The following is a 12,887-nucleotide window of genomic DNA, read 5'->3' as shown; positions in this document are numbered from 1 at the left end:
GAGGGCCACCCGTTTGACATGTTAGTTTTTCTTTCTTTATTTTTTACAGTCAAAGAGAAAGGATGGGAGACAGAAATAGGTACACACGACTGTGCCAAAGAAATCACATTTTATATATAAGAAAAAAAACTACAAATATCAAGTAGGTCTACTGCAGAATACTCCTAGTGTCACTATAATTTAAAGCAGATAAAGATTTTTTTGAAATATGTTTTAGAAATATGGAAATACAATCCTAGAGCTACATTTGAACATAAAGTTACCAATGCAGAAAAAAACTATCCAAGTTGTTTAGCTCTAAGGAAAATTAAACATACTTTAAGTGTCAAAAGTATTCATAAAGAGAATTGACCTTTTAAAAGAGTAATATTATGTGTATTACATCACAGGATAAATACTATTCAACTTTAAGCAGCATTGGAGGTAGAGTAAAGTTCGATTTGAGGTTAATCTGTCACGCTGCATCATTGTTTAATAGGTTGATCACATATCATATTTTGTACTATACTGTAATAAAAGTCCAATATAGTGTACAAGTTAGACATTTTCAACTAAAGCACAAGTTAAAGTATAGTGACTTTCCTCCACTAAAAACTTAAAGTAGCAGTGGGTCAATCTTGTGTATTTGTCCATGATTAACTATTGTTGTTTTATGACTTTTGTTTTGTTATTTCCTCTAAATGTGGACATGCTTTGTTTGTTCTCAGGGACATTTGCAGTAGAGGTAAAGCTGCTGCAGAATCAACTTGGAGAGTTACTGTAAACACTAAACAAATGAGTAAAATTAAGATTTGTTATATTCAATAAATCAAGGTCCCATCATGGAACATAATAAGGCCAGTTTATTTTGAACATATATAGTCAGATAGGCCTACTTGTATCAATTCAGCTTGCAGTTGCCTATTAGCAGTTATAGCTCAATTGCTACAACATTGATAATATAATATAATAATATACACTAATATTTAAGATGAATTTAAGTTTTAATAGTTATATTAGTTATTAGTTATTTTGTTTGTTTGTATGTTGGTTTGGTTGATTAGGGCTTAAGTACCTAATCTGCTGTAAATGGTAGTGGACCTCCTCAGCCTTTATTGTGGCCCTCAAGATGCTTTTAATGTCTCCATTACATGACTCAAACTGAAGAGGTGAGGCGCTGAAGTCTTTTTAGAAAAATGTCACAGTCATTGCTGACTGGTATGTGTGTAGGAAGTCAGTCACAACCAGTGATTTACAAACTGTAAAACTCGCTGCTTCCACCTAGTGGTGTATGTATGTATGTTATTTTGCACCAGTGAGGAGGAGGCAACATAAATATACCATTCCATTGCACCTGACTAAACCCTATCGAGATTATCTCTGTCTGCCTGTAGCTGCTGAAACACACAGTGGGTCCTGTGTCTGTGCGTCCACCGACCTGACTGAGCTGAGGAAACAAGGTGGAGGCGACAGAGGTAAACGCTGTGACACCAGCAACAGGTAAAGTCGCTTTTTACATTCCTAAGCTACTAATACAAAAACACGTTTGTTCCTAGAGGAAGTACGGAAGTTGCCTTCTGCCAGTTCAAATGCACTCATGTCATTTCATAGTTGGACTTATCGGTGAGAGGACAGAGAGGCTCCGGGATCACTGAATGGTGACTGAAGCTTTTTTTTTTTTTTTTTTTTTTTATTATCCTGGAAGTCGCATCTGCATTCAGCACCTTCTCATCATGCCCGTCCACAGGAGGCAGGTGGGTGATCTTATTCACACACAACATATAGATTATATGGATTCAGAATGAAGCTGTTCTGAGGCTAGCTGCTACTCTAACAATGTGTCATGTTGAACATAGGCCAGCTGTTTATAATACGACTGCTCCAGTGTTGGACCGGGCCGGCCCTTGCATAGGTGTTCACTATTGAACGTGATGTATATATATGTGTGTGTGTGCTTCCACTGGCGTCATACTGTTCAGGTTGTACGTCTAGGTCTGTCACACCTTCACAGTGCTGGCAGTGTAGGTGAATAGCATGGATCGGCATGAGGGTGTCAGTATATCCACATGCCGCACGGTTCAGTCAGGTTAAACTAACCCTCCTCTCTGATAGAAGCTGCAGGTGAGTCAGGATCACCACAGTGGCATTCAATGACACTGACACATCCTCACGTCATTGTTAAACAGGACTATTGTTGTAGATGATGACCTTTCTGCATATTTTCACACACTTTTTTTATTATTAAAGCAGCAGTTTACACTAAAATGTAATATAATATACATTTTTCCGTCGTATCTGTAATGCTGTTTATGATTGTTTTGGTGTGACTAATTTGAAGATACCGGCTCTTAGATATGTCCTTTTCTCTCTAATGTAATGGGACTATATGGCACTTGGCCAGAAAATACATTTGAAAAAAGCTCAACAGTTTCTACATGAAAAGGCTCACAGCAAGTTCTGTGTATTGTCTTTGGTACCGGGTCAGGATTTCTGAAGAGACATTGCTGTTGTGTTTTGAGCTTTGAACACCAGATGCATTCGGCAATACAGACCCCATTATATTAAAGAGAAAGTTCCCACAAAACTCCCACAAAAAAATCTAGACTGACTTAAGTACAGGTAAATACAAATAAACATTTTTTTTATCTTCGTGTGAACTGTCCCTTTAAATACCAGTGGAATAATGAAACCCAATTATCTCTCTCATTAACAATGTGTGGAATTGAACATAACTTTGTGAATGACTTGTATTATTTTTCAATATTTTGTTGTATAGCCCAGTATTGAACTACTGGAATTGATGGGAGTGGTAAGAGAGAATGGCAATGATCAGACAGCCATCCCTCCTGTGGTAAGATTATTTAATGTGTCCCCTTTAACATCAAACTAGCTAGTCCAGGCCATCCTTATTCCCAGATAAGATTGATCCATATCAATTCTGAAAGTCTGACTTTGCCACTCAGCACACTCCTCTATCATATGACTACGTCCTGGTTGCCAAAACAATTGAGAACCAGGAGAGAGAAGCTTTCAAGAAGCAGACCGAATACATCGAAACACTGAAAAAAAAGAACTTGAAAGTTACAGTAAGTCTCTAATGAAAAACAAAAAAAGTGTCTCTACTGTTAGGTTACATGATTCTTTCATTTATCTGGTCTTTATTCATTCTTGTAAGAAAATTATAGATGATGATCTCGTCTTCTATGGGATTCAAGCGCCGAAAGAAATTTTTGAGAAGTACAGGTATCTGCTCAAAGTGTCTGATGCTTGTAACTGGAGCTCGGATCAGAACATTGTACCACTCAGCACCAGGTAAAATACTGCATTACACTAGCTATTTTTGTCATTTTAAACAGTCACAAATGCTATTTAAAGCATCTGTGATTGTTTATGTGCTTCCTATGGTCTCAATATATTACGTTTTTCCGTATTGGCTCCATAAAAAGGTGACTTAAGTAAGTTTTACTGTTTCTTGCTACAAGTTTAGTTCTACAAGTAACACTAGTCCTTGTTTCAGGATAAGGATTGTCCACTTCATCTTGAATCACACCCCTATACGTTCAGGAGGTGAGAAAGACTAACTGTATATACAATCTCCATAGGTGACCGGACACCTAATCTTTCATGTTATTCACTCACCTGTTGTTCTTTCCAGAGGGTTTGCGGGATCTTATGAAGTTGAAGATTTTTGAGGCAAAGTTCTGCTTGCATGAGGTACAGTACAAGCCTCATTCTTGTGCGGCATCTATGATTTATCACGATTATAGGTTGCATTAAAGTCACCATATAGGCCCTGATAATTGTGTTATTACCAGGTTTGGGACATGAGCAGCAGATTAAACAGATTGTATGAATAAAGAATGAAACTCTGGACTGAATCAACATTGTCTTAAGGTCTGAATGAAATTAGAATGATACAATTAAACCAGTATCTTTTCTCTATGTAAATCCACATATCCTCATGTTAAAGATAGTGACACTATCATCTACTTTTAAATCTCACATGGCCACCAAAGTGTTTTACTTTTCACAAAGAGTATCTAAAATTACGAAGTGAAACTTGGCAGGAGCTTTCCAAAACAATACATTGCTGCCAGAAAAGTATTTGTTCACAGAGGGATGGGAGTGATACTAATGCAGTGAGTCATTCAGAGCTGGGAGTATGTGGGCATGAGTGTGAACATACATACATACATGCAGTGTGTGCACATGTAAGCAATAGCATGTTCATGTGTGTTTACTTCAACACTATGGGAGGTGAAGACATTTAGGAAATACACAATGCGTAAATACATTTCTAAAGCTTCTTCAAAAATGACTGTACCTTGTGATTACCAATATAAACAAAGCTGTTATTCATGTTGGTTATTTCTTTTGGTTTTGATTTCTAAGAAAAAGAAACAGAGAGAGCTGAAGGAGAGCTGGGCACGATGGACAGCCTGTCTCCAAGGGCAACCCATCACTGCCGTCAGGTTTGGAATGCAACACAACAGCCTATTCATTTTCCAGCTCGCTTTTTATAGTTGCAGTTATTGCAGCGTTATTGTTTTACATGTCATCCCCAGACAACAAGACAACAGCAAACATGTCGCCACCCACACATGGATCAGGCTTTGTTTGGACTCATTATTTAAAATCATGGACGGTACTTGTTGCTGGTACAGATTAGAGCGGTTGTCTTTAGATTCACTTGTTTACAGAGTTTAAACAGAGGAACACTATGCAAACATGCATCATGTCTCCACTATTAAAAAGTAGTTGGATATGTGTACGCTTCATGTCAACATGTAAGCTCTGACATTTTCGCTCCCACATTGGGCCTGTCAGCAAACCATGGTGACAAGGTACACTGTACATCATCACTGTCAGTCGAGAACTTGTCGTTTAACTTTTTTAAACACCAAGAGACTTAAACACATTCATATAAACAAAGTTGAATTTATGTTGTAAAAGACAACATACAGTGCCTTTTTATGTGTTTCTTGATTAAAGTCCATTTCATACAGATTTTATAAATTGTATACACTTTGACAGTATCATTTTTTAAATTTTGGTTTAGTACCACATTCTGTTCTTAAATGTATGCTTCAAACAGCATGATGAGTACATTATGTGTATGACACATAAGAAACATATTATAGACATATTTTAAAGTATATTTTGTACAATATTCAGGATATTTGGTTATTTTCTCCTTCTGTGTTTGTGTTCTCATGTCAGGAACTACTTTGGGGAGAAGGTAGCCTTGTACTACCTCTGGTTGGGCTGGTACACATATCTGCTCATCCCGCCTGCTATCATCGGGGTCATTGTCTTCCTTTATGGCCTTGCCTTCTTCAACAGTTCACCCCTCATGTAAGTTTTTCCACAGCTCCACAGTATCTGTGTCATCATAACCTAGCATTAACACTGTGATAAATAAAGTGCTCATTTTGTTGCAGAAAGGAGGTTTGTGAGGCTGACACGGTCATGTGTCCTCTTTGTGACAAGGGATGCAAAGTGTGGCAGCTCTCCGACACCTGCACATACGCCAAGGTACATCAGTGCATTTAAATTAGACGGCTGAATGGTGTCTTTGTCTGTTTGAGCTCACTGATGGTCTCCTGGTCTACCTACAGGTGAGCCTGCTGTTTGATAATAATGGCACAGTGCTCTTTGCAATGTTCATGGCAGTGTGGGGTGAGTTTTGTGTGTCTATATGACATAATTATTTTTGTGTTGATAGACGTAGTCATGCATTTACAATATTAAGTTCCCTGTTTAAGATAGATTAGTGAAACTTATCACAATCATATTTCATGCAGATGCAATTTTGTTTCATAGCCATTAAAACCCATGCAGATTTAATTTAAAATCAGGGTGCAGAACCCTTTTTCAAATACTGTTAATTTGCCTGAACACGTTTGACTTTGCAGGACAACTGGTCTTTATGTGTCTCTCATTTATTTTATTCAAATGCCTGGATGTTTCATGATCACTGAGATATGCACTGCCAAAGAAATGCCACATCACAGAGAGAACCTACTCGTCCTGGCTTCTCACATCTTATTCAGCCCAGGCCATCTGGCCGTGGGGGTGGTCAAGCAGCCATCCATAAGAACATATAAACGCTCTTTCACTGACTTATTCAGCTTTTTGTGGATTTTTAACTGTTAACAGTCTGTTAGCAGACCTTTTCTCACATCAAATCTGTATCCATTGTTAAAAAATAAGGATTCAGGCTAAATTAAATTTAGTAGCACAACTGTGGGAAGAGTACAGTTAACTAGAACAGCTATTACAGTCTTCAAAAAGTGCTTACATAATGAGTATATGAAAAGGAAATGTGTAAGGGAGGAATGTGATATACAGAAAGAGGAAGAATGCTTCAAGGAGAGAAAATGTTAGTATTGCAGGACAAGCTGAATGGAAGTCCCCCTACCATACCGGTTAAAGGAAAAAATGTCAAAAACAAAGTTATACTCTTGATTTTTCTGTGGGACAAAGCCCTTTGTCTGTATGATACAACCAAAAGCAAATATGTATGTAAATGACAAAATCTAAACATTTTCATCAGATGTTACCCCTTAAATAAAGACATAGACATTTTCATACATTGAAAGAAAGATGAATGCAAAACTTATGTCCCAAAAGTGGCAAAGAGTTTTACCACCACAGTGGATTTTTGATTTTATTCATATTTCATATTGTTGTTCCACTAAGTTTTATGGACTCATAATAATCCTTGAATCTTCGCAGCAACACTGTTTTTGGAGTTCTGGAAGAGACATCGGGCTTCCTATGTGTGCGAATGGAAAGTGTCAGATTGGTGTGAGGAGGAGGTATGATCAGTTTTATACATGACACCCCATTTCAGCAATACCTGGTCAGTGCTCACTGGAAACATGACTGTGTGTATTTTTCTATTTAACTGTAGGAGGAACTGATACTGGAAATTGTGAACGACGTTAACTGTGAACCAAAAGAATACAAGCACTCCTATCTGCGCAGCACTCTGGTTTTGATCTGTGTCACAGCTATGGTGGGTGACTTGTCATTTCTTTGTATATATTCTTTAAAGCTATTTGTGATATTGGGCGCATTTCGATTGCCTCTGAACAGCCCTCAACATGGCGATGGCTGAGACGGCAGCTCGCCGCTAACGGGGCTAACAGTGCCAACAGTACTAACAGTGCCAGCAATACAAACTAGGATAAAAGTGCTGATATGGCTAACAATGGTTACCTGAGGGGTAATCCGAGGGTGGGTGCTACTCTTCTGCAACGATGCCGTTATCATCTGTTACTGCTGTATGAGGGCAGTGCAGATAACAGCACACACAGAGGGAGAGTGACTTAATTCTCTGCTGGGAGATATTACCTCACTATATCTTTACATAGAAAATACTTGTTTGTAGCTATCTTATTGCTCTGAATTCCCTATAAATTGTACCTTTAAATTGCTTGTACATCTTTATAGATCATGTTGAATTAAGAATCAGATTAAAGTTTGATAAGGTTCAGGTGCTGGCGTTGAGGGTATTTGTATTCTCGTAGTTAATGAAGGCCCTCACAAGTATACTGATACAAGTGAGTGTTTTTTTGTGTTTCCACAGATATTGGTGATCATTGGCCTGACACACGCCTTGGTGGTGTTCAGGGTAATCGCAGCAGTGCTCTTGGCTGAGGGATCATGGGAGTTCCTGAGCAACCACTCCAACAGCGGGGCGATGATGCTGGGGGCCGTCCTCCATTACCTCATCATCACAGTCATGACACGGGTACGCAGGTCTCAAAATGTGCATCTCTGTCTCCTTTTGGTGAAATTCTCTGTGAGTATGACGATGTCTTCGTCTTTGCAGATCAACAGGATTGTTGCTATGAAGCTCTGTGAATTAGGTATGTTAACTTTACCTGTATATTTTAATTAGTTTTTCCCGGTTCTATGCAAAATTAGTTCAACAGGTTTACAGTTGTGATAATTAGAAAGGAAGCAGGTCAGACACACAGATAGCAGACAGATAACAAGTAATGTCTGGAACAATACAGCAGCTACAGTTGTCCAAATCCAATATCCATTCACAGACCCTGAACACTTTTCCCAATCTTCTTGGGAGAATTAGCGACAAATCAGTAACCGTTTGTTAAAAAAAATATCAGGTGAAACCTAAAAAAAAGAAGAAAAAAAAAGTAAAACTACCAAGGACAAGTTTACAGATACGAAGCAGCCACGCAAAATGTCTTTATTACATGAAGGCATTATCTTGTTCATGAGCAAACAGCTCTCAGGTTGGACATTGGAACTGGATGTACACGGATTGGGGTGAAATAAGTGTCAGCTGTAAAGACCAAGACACATGATAGGTCAGGTGATATTTAGTGGAGTGAAACTCACTGAGGGAAACTATAAGGAAGTAAGACAGAGAGGGAGAAGAGGTAAAAGAAAAAAAAAGTCTGCTGGTCTGTCATGTACAGCTAAGCCAGAATCCCAAACAGTCATAAGACAAATCTGAAGATTTGCAAGATGAATAACAAGATGGGGTGAAATATCAGATTTTTGCTATTTTAATGTTAGAAACAGGAGATTTTTTATCTTCTCAGGCCTCTAAAAATTACCCACATGAAACCATTGACAACTTTGTCAACATCTGACAAGGGGTCATGAGTCTAGAAGACATGCCTTCAATTTAAAGAGTCTCAAACCCAAAATGATGTGACCCAGTGATGTAGAGTACATCTGAGCCGCACCAACACACTGTTAATTTAATAGACCTGTTTCCAAATATATATTTTTGACTTGTCATGGCAACTGAAGCACAGGTGTAATTTAATATTAATTTATGATTGCTATGTCCATTTGAAGTGTCCCATGTCAGGCAGCATGCCTGATATCAGGGTCCTGGAACTGTCTCACCTTATTATAATTTAGCCATCATGAAGTTATTGATTGCACCTGTGCTTTACCTGTTAGTAGGGAGCCAGTCAAGTTCAGCTGTGATGTGTTGATTATAGTTTCTAACAGCTGCCTTTTGAAATGGAAAATGAAATATATCTTTAGATAGGAACACTCAAAAAGATATCTTCATATTGTGTGCACCAACATGTAACTCAAAACGTGTATAGGGGTAATGATGTAGTAGTCTCAGGTGTGTGAGATTGTGCCATCTGTTGACCAAATAGTGAACTGCATTAAAACTGACACGAAGTCTGTCTTCACCAGAGAAAACAAGATCATTTGCGGCCACAGAGAAGAGCTTCACTGTCAAGATGTTCACCTTCCAGTTCTTCACCTATTTCTCCTCCCTCTTCTACGTGGCCTTTTTTCTTGGCAGGTAAGAACTATTGGACCGGCCGATAATTCAATATTCACGTTCGACTTTCAGTGGTGTCATATGTTATGTATATTGGCATAAAAAAACTCATACAACAAATTGTCATAACCTAAAGGACCCTAAATTAATGTCCAAATAAAATAAACTCATCGTCCTTACTTATTAACGCCCAGTGTCCCAACCTGACTTATAACGTGTTTTTATAACATTCATGACAGGATAAATGGTCATCCTGGTGGTTACGTCCGAATTTCTGGGAAATGGAGGCTTGAGGAGGTGTGTGACATCAACATGTATCTCCTTTAGAAACACTGATTTTCCATTTTTAAGTAAAAATTGCTGTTTTACATTTAAATATTGTATCTGATTGCATTTCAAACTCTCTTCCCTGTGCAGTGTCATCCAAGTGGATGCCTCACAGATCTGTTCATCCAAATGGCCATAATAATGGTACTCAAGCAAACCATCAGCAATGTCTTTGAGTTCGCTGGGCCGTGAGTATATATCAGATTTGTGACTGAATACTGTATATCACTGTGACATCACCTGTACTCAAGTTGATTCCGGTGTTTTGAAAGCTGTCTCTTGGTTTCATCAGCTGGTTCTGCAGGTGGTGGAAGAGACGGAGAACCCAGAAGCTGCAGAGGAAATGTGCCCACTGCTACCTGAAAGATGAGTCAGAGGCTAAACAAGGAGCTGAACTGTGTGATAACTGCAAGCTTCGAGACTGGGTCGGCAATTACCGTCTGCATGATGTTGACTCCTTCAGCTTGTTCCATGAGTTCCTGGAGATGGGTGTGTACTCAGCTGAATGCTTCAATATGAAAACAGTGGAAACTAGAGACATTCTGGACTGGTTTTGGCAAATAATATACTTCTTGCTATCTCCTTAGTGATCCAGTTCAGCTTTACCACCATATTTGTGGCAGCGTTTCCTCTCGCTCCTCTGCTAGCCCTCATTAATAATATCATCGAGATACGCCTGGATGCCATTAAAATGGTCACGCTGGAGCGCAGACTGGTTCCCAAGAAGACCAATGATATTGGTAAGCATCACTGTTGACGGAGACTAAATGGGGTTAGCCTGTTTATATTGAAGATAATATTCTCCTCACATCAACGCCTCCTTTCCTCAGGTGTGTGGATAGACGTGTTGGAAGCCATCGGTGTCTTAGCTGTCATTGCAAACGGGCTGGTCATCGGCGTATCTTCGGACTTCATCCCTCGATTGGTGTACCACTACCGCTATGGCCCATGTGCCAATGGCACCGTGACAGATATTGAGTGAGAATTCTTCTAGAAAATGTTTATGTTCTGTCATGTAATGTGCAACACTAACTTTACAGTAATTAACTCCTTGTTCTTCTTTTCAAGCTGCATGGCTGGATACATCAACAACACTCTCTCAATTGCACGAATGGATGACCAGAACATAGGCAACGAGTTTTCAGCCAGTCAAATGATCACTTCTACTGGCTTGAATGTCTCTTCCTGCAGGTTTGTTCCTCTTTAATCTTATTTGTCTTCTATGGCTGAGGAGTTATTAGGTCAGGAGTTAGTATGATGTCAAGAGAAACCAAAGTCAAAACATGTAATTTGAGGAACAACAGAGTCAAAAGCACTGACTCTTCTCACCACTAGTGTTAATAACCGCTATTTGCAGTATCTCAGATATCTTGGTAGTTTTGCACTGTTACTGTTGCTGTAAAGACAGGCTAACCTCAGGTGGTAGAATTGCTATATAAACAATTGTACAATCTTCTTAAAAGTTACCATCACTGTGACCTTTACCAGAATAATCAACTGTGTGATTGATTTAAAGAAACGACTGATAAGGGAGATAACTTCCACATTCTGGTGTGATTTTCTTTATAGGTATAAAGACTACAGGAGCAATGAGGACTACAGTTTAACCCCACAATACTGGCTAATTTTAGCTGTGCGGTTTGCCTTTGTCATTCTGTTTGAGGTAAGTCTTTATCATGAGCAAACAGGAAACCACCAACCACATCTTCTCCCACTGATTTCTTTGAGCAGTTTTTTTTTGTACAGTAGTATCAAATACAACACACCTAATGTCCTCCCAACTGTTTGTCTATTTTGATGTTTCACAATGTTGATCTTGGGTATAAAAAAATCAGGGAATGTAATCTTTAATGAAAACAATATTTTCACAGATAGAAAGGGAGATAACATTCCTAACATTTTCCTCTCTGCTTGCAGCACGTTGTCGTCATATGCAAGTTTGTTGCAGCCTGGTTTGTGCCGAGCGCTCCCATGCAGGTCAAGAATGATAGACTCTTTGATAAACTCAACAGATTAAAAGAGGAACTCAGGTGAGTCTAAAGAAATATGTGTTTACATTGTTGTGAGAGCCTGTTGCCTGCTCATTTGTTTTCGAAATGTATGCAGATATACTGGCCCAGTATTGGAGCTGATACTGAACTTATTAGGTGGATCTGGTATCGACCATGGCGTGACTCACTACTCACTATGTGACTCACTACTGTTTTAACACACAAAGACACAAGGCGCTCCCGTGATATTTGCAATGATCTCAGGAATGTGATAGGCTTCTTCGTATTTTGAATTTGACAGATGTGTTTTATTGATTAGCATCACCACTGTTCTTCTTTCTTTTTTAAAAGTCTGTCTATTTTGTGTTAAACATGTTATTCATCAGACATTCTGACATTCTGACTGATTTTTTTTTACTAAAGCCAGCATTCATCTTCATGAATGAATTCTAAGAGGTATACATTGAAATATGTATATTTCCCCTAAATGGTACTGGAATTGAACTGAACCCTAATATCCTAATGGATTATTTATAAATACAAATGTGGCATTCATAGTTTGTGGATTTAATAATGTGTTTATTATATATTAAAAAATATTAAATATGTTTTCAGATGTGATTTGCAATGTTGGGACCGCTCTCAGTTTCCTTGCTGCAACTAACCAACCTTTGTTTTTTTTCCTGCAGTTCATATGAAGCGTGACCCCATTCAAGCACTGAAGTTTACAAATGTTCCCCTGTGCCCAGTGTTGCCTTGTGCATTAAAGTGTCCAGACTATCACAGTGTTGAGTCAGCTTCAAAGCCATTCATCATCTTTCTGAAGAGTTCAGACGGAGGGCTTTCACTCTCCTCTATTGTTTGCACTCAAATGTTAATTGCTGGCTAACTGGATTCTCATTTATGAAACAGACTTTGAAGTCAGAATGATTTTTCTTGGACAAAACAAGTGTACAGTAACTGATTTTACTGACCACAAGATTGTTCTTATTCTATTGTAAGAATGCACTGAAAGCTTACTGTTGGATCTCTATATTTGTGAGACGCATGTGAGTGTTTTTATTGAAAGCCTAAAGATAATTTATACTGCTACCGCACATACAGTACTGATTGTGTGTTACGATGTTGCCTTATAGTGTAAAAAAGCGCTGTGATGATTGTCATTACTGCAGACAGAGTCTAATGGTGTCTTTTGTAAACCAGACACAAGAATGTTTTGCATTATATTTTATATTATTGAATAAAGGAGAAAAAAAAAAGCTGTTAAAAGGTGTGTCAAAGGTGATGTTTGGGATTTACAA

The 12,887-nt window shown here is 38.5% G+C and overlaps 1 protein-coding gene across 1 annotated transcript; it reads left to right on the top strand.

Moving 5' to 3' along the window:
* Nucleotides 1–1,175: 1,175 nt before the first annotated feature.
* Nucleotides 1,176–12,783, top strand: LOC129107959 (anoctamin-9). Its single transcript, XM_054619576.1, has 26 exons — nt 1,176–1,197; nt 1,374–1,479; nt 1,685–1,733; nt 2,756–2,830; nt 2,943–3,065; nt 3,155–3,291; nt 3,497–3,546; nt 3,635–3,693; nt 4,372–4,451; nt 5,200–5,334; nt 5,421–5,514; nt 5,598–5,658; nt 6,718–6,800; nt 6,896–7,000; nt 7,574–7,738; nt 7,820–7,856; nt 9,178–9,289; nt 9,508–9,565; nt 9,686–9,783; nt 9,888–10,084; nt 10,183–10,335; nt 10,426–10,573; nt 10,664–10,786; nt 11,165–11,258; nt 11,513–11,625; nt 12,276–12,783. Exons 1-26 carry the CDS (start codon nt 1,176–1,178, stop codon nt 12,289–12,291), a joined length of 2,493 nt encoding a protein of 830 aa, XP_054475551.1. The 3' UTR covers nt 12,292–12,783.
* The last annotated feature ends 104 nt before the right edge of the window (nt 12,784–12,887 follow it).

This window comes from Anoplopoma fimbria, chromosome 19, assembly GCF_027596085.1.
Source record: "Anoplopoma fimbria isolate UVic2021 breed Golden Eagle Sablefish chromosome 19, Afim_UVic_2022, whole genome shotgun sequence".
Classification (NCBI taxonomy): Eukaryota; Metazoa; Chordata; class Actinopteri; order Perciformes; family Anoplopomatidae; genus Anoplopoma; species Anoplopoma fimbria.
Note: the sequence above shows the minus strand (reverse complement) of the source record. Positions and strands in the feature narration are given on the sequence as shown.